Source organism: Petromyzon marinus, chromosome 14 (genome assembly GCF_048934315.1).
Source record: "Petromyzon marinus isolate PM22_M1 ecotype Great Lakes invasive population chromosome 14, UKy_Petmar_22M1.pri1.0, whole genome shotgun sequence".
Lineage (NCBI taxonomy): Eukaryota > Metazoa > Chordata > Hyperoartia > Petromyzontiformes > Petromyzontidae > Petromyzon > Petromyzon marinus.
In genome coordinates this window covers 15560759-15578212 of record NC_133680.1, presented here as the reverse complement: position 1 = coordinate 15578212, position 17454 = coordinate 15560759, and the positions used below count along the sequence as shown (strand labels likewise).

The 17454-nt window shown below is 46.2% G+C and overlaps 1 protein-coding gene across 7 annotated transcripts in view; it reads left to right on the top strand.

The window, feature by feature from the left end:
* The window catches only part of LOC116942254 (AMP deaminase 2-like), a 72097-nt gene that overhangs the window by 13116 nt on the left and 41527 nt on the right, over window positions 1-17454 (top strand). For 6 of the 7 annotated variants that reach the window (XM_076066950.1, XM_076066952.1, XM_076066951.1 and 3 more), the window contains 5 exons: window positions 753-884; window positions 9599-9661; window positions 11444-11575; window positions 12030-12193; window positions 14823-14949. In XM_076066950.1, coding sequence (XP_075923065.1) covers window positions 753-884; window positions 9599-9661; window positions 11444-11575; window positions 12030-12193; window positions 14823-14949 — 618 coding nt within the window. The remainder of the gene's footprint in view (window positions 1-752; window positions 885-9598; window positions 9662-11443; window positions 11576-12029; window positions 12194-14822; window positions 14950-17454) is intronic. The other variant, XM_076066953.1, reaches the window with a different exon arrangement.

The window sequence follows — 17454 nt, the reverse complement described above, 5'->3', positions numbered from 1 at the left end:
GTACAGTAGTGTATGATTGGTGTGTATTGTGTGGTGTGTTGTGTGGAACAGTGTATGGGAGTAGGACTTGATGCAGTGTGGGGGTGAGTGCAGTGGGGTTGACCTTAGTAGGTGGGGGTAGGTGTGAATGGGGCTGGGCATGTTGGGGTGGAGGTGAGGATGTCATGAGTGTGATTAGGGGGGTGTATATGTTTCTACATTTCTCTTTGTATGTAACAACATAAGTGTGTTCCGAGGTTCTGACAACCGCTTCACTTAGTACAAATTTACATTAGTAACTATGGTGGAAACACCCATTTAAGCTTGTGCTTGGAGGCCTCAGGGGGGAGAGGCATTGATGACGCCTCCTGGAAAAACGGCATTTTCTGGAGCCAAACTCTACCATTCCTCAAGGAATTTTTCAAAAACACTTCAGGAATACGCTGAGGTTGGCCACATGGAATGTCCGAACGCTTACTTTAGAGGAGAGGCAGAGAAGCGACGCTCACAATAACGAGCCGAGCGTCTAAAACACAGAGTTGGCACATTTGGGAACACAGTTGGTGCATCTGCCAGTCATCTCAGTCAACCCATGGCACCTGGGTATGTTCGGTAACCTGCCATCGGCCCTTCGACACTTCACGTAGCCTTAAAGTGCACCTAGCATGTCACAAGTGCCGTGGTGACGTCACCGCCACCTAGTGGTGAATGGCAGTTATAATAATCAGGCACATTGTCTATATTTTTGTTTCTGTGTGTCTCTGTGGCTTTAGGTGGACACACATATCCACGCCTCATCTTGTATGAATCAAAAACATTTGCTGAGGTTCATAAAGAGGGCAGTGAAGAGGGAAAGCGACGAGGTGGTGCACAGAGACCAGGGGAAAGAGCAGACGCTCAAACAGGTACCACACATCAACACGCACACCTGGCCCAACCACTGCCAGCCCTTTAATAATACAGCAAGCTTCTCTACACACACAGACCACACACTGAAACATATACAGTACCTTATAACCCTACATTATACAACAACAGCAACCGCCATTCGCCACTAAGTGGCGGTGATGTCACCACTGCGCTTGTGCCAGGCTATGTGCATGTTGAAGCCACGTGAAATGTTGAACGCCCGCTGGCAGGAGGTCACAGGGCAGACCTAGGTGCCACGGGTCGACTGACTGAGATGACTTGCCGATGCACCAGCTGATTCTTATGGCGTTACCCCGGGGTCCCAAATAATACAAAATGACCGAGACAATTAAATATTTTATTTCTGGGACACTATTTTTTCCAGGGGTGTACTTAACTCCGCGACTGGGGTACCAATCAATCCAAAATCAGTGCTACTCCGTGATATCGAATTGCCAAACATTAGCATAATAAAATCCATTCTCGAAAAAATTCAACTTTGAATAGTGCATCGTGGACAGCTCGTTGAGATGAGTCGAATGCTGCATCGCCAACCATCAACAGACAAACAATGACTGCATCACAGACATTATGCGAGTGCCGGGGTCCTATGGAACCCTGGGGTACCGCCCCCTACTATGCCAACTTGCTGTGTTTTAGCCGCCCGGTGCTCCGCTCGTTCCTCTACCCTATGTTGTTGTTGGAGGTCGACTGCCTCCAACTGCCCAGTAGCGTCCTTCACGATCCTCCTCCACAGAGGCCAATCTTGACACCGCTGGTACCAGTCATCGGCAGGTCCACTCAGCTTCACATCCTCTTGTACCACATCACTCCATCTCTTCTCTAGCCTGTGCCCTGCCCGTTTACCCCCCTCTATCTGGCCGAACAAAAGCTGTTTAGGCATGCGGTGGCTGGGCATGCGGGCTACATGACTCAGCCAATGCAGCATTGCCTGCCGGAGGAGCTCACCGATGGGACTTTGTCCAGATCTTTCAAGGATTTGTGAGCTCACACAATCCAGCCTGGTTAAACCCAGGATGGATCGTAGGCAGGCCAGCCCAATTGTTTCAAACTGGCGAAGATGTTCCATTAGGGGGGTCCACGTTTCGCAAGCGTAGAGAAGGGAGGGCATGACTGTAGCCGAGAAGACCTGAAGCTTCGTATGGAGCGACAGACGAGGTGGCTTCCACACAGTTACGCAACCAATGAAAAGATAATGCCGCTCAACTAATTCAGAGTGTGACCTCTGATGTCAAACCGGAGCCGGTCATGAGCACACTGCTCAGGTTTGGGAAACTCTCCACTCTTTCCACAACTGCCCATCACCAATTGGGAGTTGTGGGGGTGGAGTGACTGATGGTACAAAATACCCAGGCAGGTGCTTAGTTTTGGTGGGGCTAATGGTAAGGCCCCACCTCTTAGTGGCACGCTCCAGGTTCAGCAGCAGCGTCTCCAACTCCTCCTCTGAGTGAGCAGCAATTACCAGATTTTTCGGCAAACATAACATCGTTGACCAATAGGGAGCATTCCTTGACCGCACCCGGACATCGATCAGCCTCCCATTCTATCTGTATCAGATGGAAATTCCTCCAGTACAGCCATAGAAGGCTTCACAAACTACATGGTAGAAATGGATGTTAAATAATCTGGAAGACAGAGGACATCCCTGTCACACCCCAAGGTGACCAGGGAATGGCTCCGACTCCCGGCCACGTAGTTTTACCCATGCCCACTCACCATCATGAACGTCTTTAATGATTGTGAACAAAGAGTCAGGGACTCCGAAACCACGAAGAACAACCCAGAGCTCAGGCCTACTGTTGGTATCATCGGCCTTGACCAGGTCAATAAAGCAGAGACGTACGTAGGTTTTGTTGGAATTCCGTACACCTCTGCTGTAGCAGACGGACAGAAAATATGGCATCTGTGCAGGACCGCCCTTTCCTGAAACCACACTGGGGCTCCGCAAGCCTCTCCTCAGCATGCCTGGCAAGGCGATGTTAAATAATCCTTGCCAGGACTTTTCCTGGCACACTGAGGAGTGAGATGCTGCTGTAGTTACAGTCTGTGCAGTCCCCCTTCTTAAAGAGGGGGACCACCAGGGTATTCTTCCAATCCTGCAGAACCTGTCCAGTAGTCCAGACTTATTATGATGTCATGCAGGGCAGTCTGTGCACAAACACCACCATCCCTCAGTATTTTGCTTGGTAGATCATCTCTGCCCAGTGCCTTTCCTGGTCTCAGACTCTGGATCGCCTTCAGAACTTCCTCATCAGATGGCACCTTAACCAGCCACTCAACAGTGGGTGACTTCCAATATTTTAGGCACCGCAACCTCAGCAGGGTCATGCCCACTTTGTCCCATGATGTTTTCCAGGCTGAGGGATTTTCCCTCCCCCAGGACCTCAGAAATACTCAGCAAACCTATTCCTGGGAGTTGGCGATTGGATCACCATTCTTTCCCCTAATGATAGTAATAGGTGTGGCGCTACAAGTAACTTTTTTGATGGAATTAAAGAGCGATTTGTGATCGCGGGTCACTGAGGCAGATTCTATTTCCTCAGCAACCCGCGATCAACCACCCATCCTTGTAGCGCCTCACGGCTCTCCGAACCTCTGAGCGAAGGCTGCGGTAAGCCTCCTTATTCTCTGACGTGGGATGCTGAAGATGATGTGAATGGGCTTGTCGCTTTTTCTCAGCCAGCCTGAACACCTCTGTCAGCCAGGGTCTCTGGGGAGGTCTGGACCGCGTACCCTGTGCAGCCATTGCAGCTGAATGAGCCACAGTCCTAAACCTCGCCCATTTCCCCTCGGCATCAGGGTGGAGTGGGGGACGATGCCAACCCCAGCCGCAAGCGATAATGAAATTCTCGCTTGCAACTTTCATCAGCTAGCTGAGACCAGGCCACTATGGGTTTCAATTGGGTCCTGGGTGTACACTCACCACCGGAGTGGAAGAATGGCAGGCGCATCTTACAGATGACAAGTTGATGGTCAGTGCGTGGATCAGCTCCACGGTAGATCCTGGTGTCAAGGGCATGGGCCCGCATCCGCTGTTCCGTGACAAAATAGTCCAGCAGATGTTCTTGCTTGGACCCGGCATGCATCCATGATGTATGGATGCGCTGATGCTGGAACAGCGTGTTGGTAATTACAAGCCTGCACAAAATCTGCACAAAAATCTAGCAGCCTCCTACCATTGTTATTGAGCTGATCTGGCCCATGGCTTCCAATCACTCCAGACCAGGTGCCAGCATCATGACCAACTCGGGCATTGAATTCACCCAACAAGATGACTCCATCCCGAGGGGCCACTTTAGCTAATACCTGTGACAGGAGGTCATAGAAAGCATCTGACTTATCGGCCTTGCCTGCATCCCTCCACTGATGTTCATCTTCGGTGGGGGCATAAGTAACCACGACCATCGCTCCTCGCCTCTGATAAGAAGGCGAGCCCCAAGTAGCCTGAGGCTTACAGCTTCCCACACCTCACGGCCACGCTCCCATGCCTCCTTCATTCTTTTGTTCAGAAGAAGAGCCACTCCCTGTTTGGCAGTCTCCTGCCCCGAGTAGAGGACTGTCCACCCCTCATGGTGGCAGGAGCCAGAGCCGGTCCACCGGACCTCCTGAATACCACAGAGATCCAGGCAGTACCGGTTCAGCTCCTGACAGTAGTGGCGGGCTCTCCTCCGCAGTGAGCATTTGAACATTCCACGTGGCCACCCGCAGTGGCTTTTTGCTGTTTCTAGAGGAACCCCGAGGGTAAGGATTCAATCTCCTGGCTCCGCCAAATGGGGTTTGGCCAGGAGATGTCATGGACACCTGTCCACCCGGGGCCTCCGGCACAAGCTTAGATATTTTTGTCGTGGTTTAGTGGTACTTAGATTGAAGGTGGAGGGATTACCAGTCCCTCGCACCCATCCAGAGCCCCCTTTGGCTGCTGTGGTGGCTACAAATGCCATGAGGGAAATGGCCAATCGAAATTTACCCTCCCCCCATGGCACTGCTCACCACAGTGTAACCGACCTCCAACGAGGAGGTAGGGGGTTATTTTGCCGAACTACATTATAACGATTATACAATACACATTTCCTAATAAGTGTAATATTTTGGATATGCGTAAAAAACACTTTTTTTCGCATTTTTTTAAAACAAAGAACACACGTGGTGAAAACAGACTAATATGCAATGTGATACTGTACTATACACGCATAGCATGTTTCACGGTGGGGGGGGGGGCCCTGCAAGTGCTACTCGCTGTAACAGGACCAAATTAATTTGTGACGATGATAATTTGTGTGAATGTACAGGGGAAGCCAGTGGTTGTCCATGGATGGGTTAGCAGCCCAAAAATGCCACCAATGGGATTTTTTTATCCACTAATCGTGACAGGAATCCAGTACTGATTTAAAAAAAAGCCTCTGCTTGATGAATGCTCAATCACATAGACAGATGTATAATTTTGCTGCTGAAAAATCGTATTTGAGTAAAGTCACGCCCAATTCTTCCATGTATATTCACTACAATACAGTAAACATTGCACTATGTACACTACGTTATACGCTATGTAATATACATTACACTCTACGCATCTATTTCACTACATTATTCACATTGATATGGACAATTAGCCCAGCCATTACTATATCAACAGTAACTCTATGCACAGTAATTTATTGTCACTCTTCGCTTAACGTCGGGGGTACGTTCCCGGAAAATGCAACTTTAACTTAAACAACATTAAGCAAAACATTTTCCTATAAGAAACAACGTAAATAGGGGATGTTATGTCTTTGGGAAATTTCCTATCTCACTTAAGAAAATAATTAAAATTTTTCACGTACGTATAAAAAAACTAAATAACACTGGTGATAAAATTTTGATGGAAAGCTTTCGTGACTGCAGGGATTCATATTCTTGGTTCTTTCGGTAAAGTCACGTAGAAGGGAAACAATAAAATAATAAAAATATAGAACAATCAAATTCTCATGACGTTTCGACTGCAACACAAGCAATCATCATCAGGTGTGGGTGATATGGAGCAACTGTTATCGGTGTGGATTGAAAATAAAAATCAGCGCCACATTCCTCTCAGTTTACTGGTGATCCAGCCAAATGCACGAAGTGGTGAATCAGGGTGTCATTGCAACTTTCAAAGCTGCCACATCTTCATCAAGGCATGGGAGATTTTTAGTAGAGATGATGCAAGCAGGGAGGGCAGTGTGCAAGAAAACAACTGATACTTTGCAATGCTACAAGCAACTCGACTTAGAAAAGAAGAAGTTGTGCAAGAATCATTTGATGTGTCCCTGTGGCTCCAACACCTCACTCCACAAGCATCAATGGTGTTAACCTAACCGTTTCTATACTTATAGCTCCACTTAATCACCAGTACTCTTGCTTCTTTCGGTAAAATCACGTAGAAGGGAAACAATAAAATAATAAAAATATAAAACAATAAAATTCTCACGACGTTTCGACTGCAACACAAGCAATCATCATCAGGTGTGAAAACCACAGCAAGAAAATTTGAAAAAAGTGGCGTTTTTTTTTACGTTAGCACCACGGAGAGCGATTTGGCAGTTATTTAGATGGACGAGTCCATCTGTGTTCGGAAAAGAGGAGGGAGGAGACGAAGATAATGGATGCGGTCTGAAAGCCACCGTAAGAGTGAACAATCAATTAAGACCCGAAATGGTTTATCAAATCCTTCCAATGATTGCTTAGCCAGAATCCATCTTATCAGTTGAAATTGTCTGTGTTTGTATATATGGATAGCCTCATGAACGAATCTTTCATGGTAGTCAGATGGCTTGCAAAGAACCTCTGTCTTGGAGAAGTCAATGTCATGTGAGCCTACTGAATTATAACAGTGATCTGCCACGGCCGAGGTGTTGGTCCTACCGTGTTTTAGGTCTGCTTTGTGTTCACGAATGCGGTCCGAGACATGTAGTTTGGTTTCTCCAATGTAACTACTACCACAGAGGCAACTTAGTTTGTAGACGCCAGGTACTGCATGTCGGGAATCACATATTTAACAGACGGAACCAGATCACGGATTTTATGTAATGTGTTGAATCGGACCTGGATCTTGTGTTTATTCAAGATTTTAGAGATCTTTTTGCGATCCCCATGGATGACACTTTTGTCATCTGGCCACATGGCCGGCCTGCTCTAGACCAATTCCTCGATCACATCAATTCCATACACCCAGCCATCAGATTTACCATGGAATTATAAAAAGATGGCAAGCTACCTTTTTGGATGTCCTAATAAAAAAGAGACCTGATGGTTCAATGAGCCACTGTCTACAGGAAAGCTACCCATTCTATCTGTATCAGATGGAAATTCCTCAGTACAGCCATCAAAGGCTTCACAAACTACGTGGTAGAAATAGATGTTAAATAATCTGCTTATCTGAAACAGGATTCCCACCACCATCCATCCCAGAAGAATTCCATCAAGACTCTGCACCATAGAGCCCAATGCATATCTGACCAGGAACACATAGCCAGTGAACTCAAGCATGTAAACCAAGCTCTTAAGGCTAATGGTTGCTGTGACTACACAATCCGCAAAGCTATCACTCCAACCATGAAGAAGGACCATCTTGAGTAGCCTTTCAAAACCATAACTTTACCCTACATTGCGGGGATCACAAAAAAAATCTCCAAAATCTTGAATAAACACAAGATCCAGGTCCGATTCAACACATTACATAAAATCTGTGATCTGGTTCCATCTGTAAAAGATGTACAGTACCCTGGCGTCTACAAACTAAGTTGCCTCTGTGGTAGTAGTTACATTGGAGAAACCAAACGACATGTCTCGGACCGCATTCGTGAACACAAAGCAGACCTAAAACACGGTAGGACCAATACCTCGGCCGTGGCAGATCACTGTTATAATTCAGTAGGCTCACATGACATTGACTTCTCCAAGACAGAGGTTCTTTGCAAGCCATCTGACTACCATGAAAGATTCGTTCATGAGGCTATCCACATATACAAACACAGACAATTTCAACCGAGAAGATGGATTCTGGCTTAGCAATCATTGGAAGGATTTGATAAACCATTTCGGGTCTTAATTGATCGTTCACGCTTACGGTGGCTTTCAGACCGCAGCCATTATTTTCCTCTCCTTCCTCTTTTCCGAACATAGATGGACTCGTCCATCTAAATAACTGCCAAATCGCTCTCCGTGGTGCTAACGTTAAAAAAACGCCACTTTTTTCAAATTTTCTTGCTGTGGTTTTCACACCTGATGATGATTGCTTGTGTTGCAGTCGAAATGTCGTGAGAATTTTATTGTTTTATATTTTTATTATTTTATTGTTTCCCTTCTACGTGATTTTACCGAAAGAAGCAAGAGTACTGGTGATTAAGTGGAGCTATAAGTATAGAAACGGTTAGGTTAACACCATTGATGCTTGTGGAGTGAGGTGTTGGAGCCACAGGGACACATCAAATGATTATTGCACAACTTCTTCTTTTCTAAGTCGAGTTGCTTGTAGCATTGCAAAGTATCAGTTGTTTTCTTGCACACTGCCCTCCCTGCTTGCATCATCTCCACTAAAAATCTCCCATGCCTTGATGAAGATGTGGCAGCTTTGAAAGTTGCAATGACACCCTGATTCACCACTTCGTGCATTTGGCTGGATCACCAGTAAACTGAGAGGAATGTGGCGCTGAATTTTAATTTCAATCCACACCGATAACAGTTGCTCCATATCACCCGCTGCAAAGCAGCGTAATGATTCTAATTTGCTTTTCAGTATGATTACCTACCGACACATTGTGCCGCTTGAAGAAGTAGGATCACTTCTTGGTATTTCAGCACTCGTGTTGAAAACAGGGTGGGTGAGTGGGTGGCCGGCACCAAAGACAAAGATCTCCCTGTAGCCCTTAACAGACTCTTGGAGCAAGTGTTGTTAGCAAGTAGCACCTGTGAAGGATGGCATGGCATGCGAGGGGATGGGTGGCCAGCACCACACATGCCCGGTCGCCTTTGTCTCCCAAGTGTTGATGTTTAATACACACCACACCAGGTATTCATTTGGGGCTGAGTCGACTTAAGAGGCCCAGGACCTGGTTCAGTTGATCGATGCCACTAGTGTTGGTAGGAGTGGCTGTGAGCAGCAACCAAACTCAAGTCTGCCGGGTTTGTAGCGCAGCACACTAACCATTGCACCACTGTTCCCCACTCACTCGCAACTATAACAACAACCGGCGTTCGCTAAGTGGCAGTGACGTCGCCACAATCAACTGAGATGAGGGTATGCTGCCACATGCTGTATCATTCCGTGTACTGTATCATTCCGTGTACTGTATCATTCCGCGTACTGTATCATACCGCTCACCTGTGCAGCCCAAGAAAGCAAAGACTTCCCATACAGTATGGCTGCGTAGAGATGTACTGTGTCGGTAGGGTGCGTTGTCTAGCAACGTACATGGTGCGCAGCCGCCTTGCTCTCCACTGTGGAAGTAGTTGCCTGCCGCCAGTGACGTAATAGCGATACCACGCGACGTTAGATACATACGTGAGTAATGATTCATCAGCGACGTTGCAGCGATGCAACGTTAAATGGGCCGACGTTAAGCGAGGAGTGACCAAGACTACAACCAGTAACACAGCACTGTTTGCTGATGATGAAGCTGATGCTGATGTCATAATACTGTTGCTGCTGTTGATGATGATTCTAATTTAGGTGTTTGAAGACCTCAATCTGACTGCATTCGATCTCAGCGTGGACATGTTGGATGTGCATGCGGTAATACCGACTTGCAGATGCACAGACTTGCATACACCTAATATTTTCATAGAGACTCACAAAGGCAAACAGTCTGTCATAGAGCTGGTAGAGACACACAGACTCGCGCTTCTACTCGCACTATTCACTCATTAATTTACACAATTTTAATTGTACAGTTTCCTGCTGGGCACTACAGTGAGGGAAACGAAGTATTTGATCCCCTGCTGATTTTGTACGTTTGCCCACTGACAAAGAAATGATCAGTCTATAATTTTAATGGTAGGTTTATTTGAACAGTGAGAGATAGAATAGCAACAACAAAATCCAGAAAAACGCATGTCAAAAATGTTATAAATTGATTTGCATTTTAATGAGGGAAATAAGTATTTGACCCCTCTGAAAAACATGACTTAGTACTTGGTGGCAAAACCCTTTTTGGCAATCACAGAGGTCAGACGTTTTTTGTAGTTGGCCACCAGGTTTGCACACATCTCAGGAGGGATTTTGTCCCACTCCTCTTTGCAGATCTTCTCCAAGTCGCTAAGGTTTCGAGGCTGACGTTTGGCAACTCGAACCTTCAGCTCCCTCCACAGATTTTCTATTGGATTAAGGTCTGGAGACTGGCTAGGCCACTCCAGGACCTTAATGTGCTTCTTCTTGAGCCACTCCTTTGTTGCATTGGCCGTGTGTTTTGGGTCATTGTCATGGTGGAATACCCATCCACGACCCATTTTCAATGCCCTGGCTGAGGGAAGGAGGTTCTCACCCAAGATTTGACGGTACATAACCCCGTCCATCGTCCCTTTGATGCGGTGAAGTTGTCCTGTCCCCTTAGCAGAAAAACACCCCCAAAGCATAATGTTTCCACCTCCATGTTTGACGGTGGGGATGGTGTTCTTGGGGTCAAAGGCAGCATTCCTCCTCCTCCAAACACGGCGAGTTGAGTTGATGCCAAAGAGCTCCATTTTTGTCTCATCTGACCACAACACTATCACCCAGTTGTCCTCTGAATCATTTAGATGGTCATTGGCAAACTTCAGACGAGCATGTATATGTGCTTTCTTGAGCAGGGGGACCTTGCAGGTGCTGCAGGATTTCAGTCCTTCACGGCGTAGTGTGTTACCAATTGTTTCCTTGTGGACTATGGTCCCAGCTGCCTTGAGATCATTGACAAGATCCTCCCTTGTAGTTCTGGGCTGATTCCTCACCGTTCTCATAATCATTGCAACTCCACGAGGTGAGATCTTGCATGGAGCCCCAGGCCGAGGGAGATTGACAGCTCCTTTGTGTTTCTTCCATTTGCGAATAATCGCACCAACTGTTGTCACCTTCTCACCAAGCTGCTTGGCAATGGTCTTGTAGCCCATTCCAGCCTTGTGTAGGTCTACAATCTTGTCCCTGACATCCTTGGCCATGGTAGAGAGTTTGCAATCTGATTGATTGCTTCTGTGGACAGGTGTCTTTTATAGAGGTAACAAGCTGAGATTAGGAGCACTCCCTTTAAGAGTGTGCTGCTAATCTCAGCTCGTTGCCTGTATAAAATACACCTGGGAGCCAGAAATCTTTCTGATTGAGAGGGGGTCAAATACTTATTTCCCTCATTGAAATGCAAATTAATTTATAACATTTTTGACATGCGTTTTTCTGGGGTTTTTTTGTTGTTATTCTGTCTCTCACTGTTCAAATAAACCTACCATTAAAATTATAGACTGATCATTTCTTTGTCAGTGGGCAAACGTACAAAATCAGCAGGGGATCAAATACTTTTTTCCCTCACTGTATGTGTGTGTGATATCTCAGGACAGGAACACATTTCACCGGTTTGATAAGTTCAATGCCAAGTACAACCCTGTGGGGGAGTCGATCCTCAGGGAGATTTTCATCAAGACTGACAACTGCATCGGAGGGAGATACTTTGCCCACATTATCAAGGTGAGAAAGATGCATGGGGAGATGAGAGAAAGGGGATACAAGGAGGAGATAGAGTAAGAGATAAGAGGAGCAGGGGAGAGATGGAGAGATACACTGGGGGAGGGACATGGGCAGAGAGGGAAGAGATAAAATGGGGAGGAGAGATACAGGAAGATATATGGATAAATAGGGAGGGGGGTGAAGAGGAAGTTGCTATCGAGGGAGGAGAGAAAGGATGAGTGAGGGAGGCAGAAGGCAAAAGGGAGACCGGGAAAGGGAGAAGCTGGGAACAATAGATGGTGAGAGCGATGGAGACATGAGAAGACTGAGTAGAAGGAAGAAGAGACACATGGAGAGGGGGCGATATGGGGTGAGATGGGAAGTGTCATAAAAAACACAAAGTGATGTCATTCACCATCTCTGCCATCCAAAGGTCACATGACTCGAAGTGCTGTCTCCCCCCCCCCCTTTACAGGAAGTAATGTCAGACCTGGAGGAGAGCAAGTACCAGAATGCCGAGCTGCGTCTCTCCATATATGGGCGTGAGAGGGGCGAGTGGGAGGGACTGGCAAAGTGGGCAGTGACTCACCGGGTCTACTCCCACAACGTGCGCTGGCTCATCCAGATCCCTCGCCTATAGTGAGTGAGCTTCCTGGTTACGGGGACCCTCCAAAGCAAGGAGCATGTATATAGGGGATCCACCCAAATTGGGCACCTCACATAGTGTCCCTTTAATAAATACAGCATATTTTGTGAGCAAACACAGAAATAATGAACACAATTTATAACGCAAGCATATTTTGTGAATCGGATGCATTGTTTTATTGAGAAGTTTAACACAGACTTTCGCGACCAATATTATTTACAATATAGGTTTTTTGGGGTTAGATTGCGTAAATATAAATGTGTCGTTAAGCCCGCCACCACCCGACACAGCCAATTCATAAGGTTTGTCACGTAAACAAAACGTGTCAATTAGTTATTACTTCAGCACACCGGTGTTTTGGTTGAGAACTCAGAGGCTTGGAACCAGAGATCAAAGTCCGTCGTACGCAGCCTAAAGAGCTGAGAGCCCGACAGGTGACCCCTCAGCTGTTGCTTACAGGTGGATAGTAGTGTTTGGATGCGGTGTGGGCGTGTTTGCATTGGGAGGGAGTCCCAGATGGCCGGTGCAGCTATGGAGAAATGCTGTTCAGCCAAAATAGCCTTGGTTCTTGGTACAAGATGAGTACAATGTTTGACGAAATTAATTTTGAGGAATGGGTTTTTGTATGGTCATTGGAGCCAGAAGTGGAATAAGTATGGTGGGAGACCTTGAAAATGAGCCCGATGGTACAGCAATTTTTTTTACTGTGTTCCTGATGCTATGGAGAGCCGGTGCAGGGTTCTAAGCGTAGACATGGAAGACACATGGCCATGCCTTCTAATGATGAGAACAGCGGTGACAGGTTGTTTCCAAGCTGTTGTAGTTTTCTGAGGTGTTTTTTTCCCGAAAAGTTCCCGAGGTAAGGATGGCCGTAATCAAGCGAGAGCCAACGATACGACAAGCCCCCGAGAGTTTGCAGCGGCCGGAGTCAACGTTGGGGCGGATGTGCCGCCACGAGCGCCTGAGACGGTGACTACGTGTCTCTTTATTTTGCGTTCAGGACATGCTTGTCATTGGAGAAGGAGGAGTCAAGTTGATGCCGAGGATTTTTCAGATGATTTGAGAGGCTAAATGTGGAGCCAGCGATTAGTAGAGTTGGAGGGAATGACACCCGTGTTGGACCATAGCCTGGTGCCTTGGAAAAAGAGCCCACGGACATGTCCGGGTTAAATTGGTGATTTAACCGATACCAGTGCTGTAAGAGGTATAACTCGCAAGGTTGAGTGGACCCAGGTCTGAGGTTGGAGTGGCTGTGATCATTAATGCTGGGACTTTCGATGAGGCGACCGATTGGGAAGATGTAGTCCGAGAAAAGTAAAAGAACCAATGACGGATCCCTGAGGGACACCTGCATTGGGTTTGACGACTGGGAATGAGGACTTGCCAACCTTGACGTAGAACCTGTCAGAGAGGTAAGATGCAAGCCACTGTGGAGCTGTGGCATTGATGGTGAAGTTACATTCTCAGCATTGAATCAAAATCTGATTTAAAGCATCAAAGGTGACAGAAATGTCAAGGCTGATGACAGAAACAGGACGAGTGTGCTGGGTGGCAGGCAGACTGAAGAGGGCAATAGTTGAGGGTTGAAGTGATGTCATCTTTGAATCGGACAATTGTGAGGCGCTTAAGTTTGGAGATGGATGATCCATTTTTGATGGGGTAGTAGTTTTAAGGGTCATCAGGGTCTGAGGCAGGTTCTTAAATGTAGGTGTCACTTGGCTCAATGTATGTAAGAGAGAGGAAAACACTCGTCTGGAAGGAGGAATTAGCAAGGTGAAAAACTATAATTACCAATTTGTCAGTGCACTGCCTAAAATAGCTAATGGTAAGATATTTAGGGGAGAAGTTTTAGTCTGGGTGTTGTCGATTAGATTGATCTTTACAGGCCGAAGGAGTCATCGTGATGGTGTAGGCGATGCTGGTGAGTTTTGTCAAGAAAGCGACTATACTTAAAAGCAAGCGAAGATTCCGGTGATCACACACAGTCACCATATGTCAGCGGTGGAGAATTGGCGTGAAGTATAGAGCACAGTTGACGTGGGTCAGTTGGCCGCAGAGATGTGATTGTTTGTGTGAAGTGTGCTAGGCCACGATGAGCTTTGTAGGTGGTGGCTCTACAGGCGAGGCGATGTGTAGCATGATCAGCTTTGAAACCAGAGCACACGCAGATAGTTTCCACTAGTCGAAGTCTGCTGTGTTTTGATGCAACAGCTGCTTCTGCTGTTGCTGCTGTTGCAGAAAGCCACCAGTTATCATGAGGTGGAGCCAGCCGCTTAAAAGTTTTATGGTTGCTAAAGTGTCGACGATGTCCAAGGTGAGGTTCCAATTGGTCGCTTGAGATTGTGGCATTGTCTGATGTTAAAGAGGAGGCGGAGGTGAGAAGAAGATTCGGCATGGTGAGGTTTAAGGAGCCAAGATTGCGAGAGTTGTTGGTGATTGTTGGGGTAACTGGGCAATAAATGGTAATAATGGAGTTATGAGACTAGGACAATTCCTCATAGTTGGACTTGACAATTGGATATGTGCATGATTATTATATGATGCTGATGACAGATTTGTCTCTCCTTTGTCTCCCTATGTCTCTCACCCCATGTCTTCCTTTCCGCCCATGCCTCTGTGCAGTGATGTGTACCGCAGTAGGAATCATCTGGAGAGTTTTGAGGAGATGCTGGGAAACATTTTCCTCCCTCTCTTTGAGGTGTCGATTGCTCCACAGAGGCACCCCGAGCTGCACCTCTTTCTCCAGCACGTACGTGCCTCCCCACATCTCCTCACGTCTCCCGGCATCTACCCGTATCTCTACATCCATGTATCCCTGTCTCTCTCCCTCTCTTTCCCCACGTCTTCCCTTGTCTCTCCGTGTCTCCCCTTTCGTTGTCTTTCCGTGTATCTTTCCGTGTCTCCCCTTGTCTGTCTCCTCGTGTGTCTACGTGTCTCGTTGCATCTTCCCGTGCCATCTTTCTGTCTCCCTCTCTCATATCACGTCTTCTCCCCTCGCCCTATATGTCCCAGTGTGTTTCTGGTGTCTCCCTGTATAGCTTTGGGTCTCTCCATATATTCAGTGTTTGTGTCTCCTAGTTACTGGATTTTACACTGTGGACTTGGGGCCCAATGTCTCATTGTGTCCCCATGTTCTGCCCGTTCAACACAGGACTATTGAATGTGGTCTGCTGTTTGGAAATTGCTGGTAATTCACAAGATAATTAGTTACAAGCATTGACATGTAGGTTATTGTTATTCTTAGTTTTTTCGGTAAAGTCACGTTGAAGAGAAACAACAAAATAACAAAATATATATAAAACAATAAAAAATTCTCACGACGTTTCGACCATAACTCAAACGGTCATCATCAGGTGTGTCGGTTTGCATAAATGTATTTTTAAAACGGCACATTTATTTATTTATAAAAAAAACGTTGGCGTCACGCGCAGCGATTGGCAGTTTGCCCAGGACTAGTCCATCTATTTTTTTGAAAAGAGGAGGGGGGAGACGAAATTTTTTATAATGTATGCTGTCTGAAAGCCACTGTAAGCGTGAACAATCAATCAAGAACTGAAATGATTTATCAAATCTTTCCAATGATTGCTAAGATAGAATCCATCTTCTCGGTTGAAATTGTCTCTGTGCTTGTATATGTGGATAGCCTCATGAACGAATCTCTCATGGAAGCCAGATGGCTTACAAAGAACCTCCGTCTTGGAAAAGTCAATGGCATGTGAGCCTACTGAATTAGAACAATGATCTGCTACGGCCGAGGTGTTGGTCCTACCGTGTTTAAGGTCTGCTTTATGTTCACGAATGCGGTCCGAGACATGGCGTTTGGTTTCTCCAATGTAACTACTACCACAGAGGCAACTTAGTTTGTAGACACCAGGGTATTGTATGTCCGGAATCACATCTTTTACAGACGGAACCAGATCACGGATTTTATGTAATGTGTTGAAACGGACCTGGATCTTGTGTTTATTCAAGATTTTGGAGATCTTTTTTTTGTGATCCCAGCAATGTAGGGTAAAGTGATGGTTTTGAAAGGCTCCTCAAGAGGGTTCTTCTTCATGGTTTGAGTGATAGCTTTGCGGATTGTATAGTCGGAGTAACCATTAGCCCTAAGAGCTTGGTGTACGTGCTTGAGTTCACTGCTTATGTGTTCCTGGTCGGATATGCATTGGGCTCTATGATACAGAGTCTTGATGAGAGAATTCTTCTATGATGGATGGTGGTGGGAATCCGGTTTCAGATAAGCATCCGTATGGGTAGCTTTCCTGTAGACAGAGTGGCTCATTGAACCATCAGGTCTCTTTTTAATTAGGACATCCAAAAAAGGTATCTTGCCATCTATTTCGACTTCCATGGTAAATCTGATGGCTGGGTGTATGGAATTGATGTGGTCGAAGAATTGGTCTAGAGCAGGCCGGCCATGTGGCCAGATGACAAAAGTGTCATCCACGTACCTCTTCCATAAGGTTGGGCGCAGAGTGGCAGTCTGGATGGCGTCAGTCTCAAATTTCTCCATGAAAATGTTAGCTATAACTGGAGAAAGGGGGGAGCCCATTGGGGTGCCCTCAGTTTGTTTGTAGAAAGTTCCATTCCAAGTGAAGTATGTATTGGTTAAACAGTGTCTCACCAGGGGGGGTACCTCAGTGTTTAGTCCTTGATGAACCAAGTCTTCAATGATAGCAATGGTGTCAGGTACAGGAACCTTGGTGAATAAGGAAACTACATCAAAACTGACAAGCAGGTCGTCTGGGCACAGGGAAATACCCTTGATTGTTGATACCAGGTGAGTAGAATTTTGTACCGCAGAGGTGGTCTTTCCAGTGAAAGGACGCAGGATTTCAGACAAAAAACGAGCTAGTTTGTAGGTGGGGGAGCTGATAGTAGAGACTATGGGACGAAGAGGTGTATCAACTTTATGTATTTTTGGTAAGCCGTATAATCTTGGTGGCCTGGCAGCAGAAGGTTTCAACGAAAACTGTTTAGATTGATCAATTAATGTGGTTGAATCAGAAATTATTTTGTTGGTTTGTGTGACGAGGCTGTTGGTGGGATCTCTTTTTATTTTTGTATAACTACCATCGTCGAGTAATTCTTTAATTTTGTTGTTGTATTCTATTTTATCCATGATGACAGCAAAGCTACAATCCGCAAAGCTATCACTCAAACCATGAAGAAGAACCCTCTTGAGGAGCCTTTCAAAACCATCACTTTACCCTACATTGCTGGGATCACAAAAAATATCTCCAAAATCTTGAAT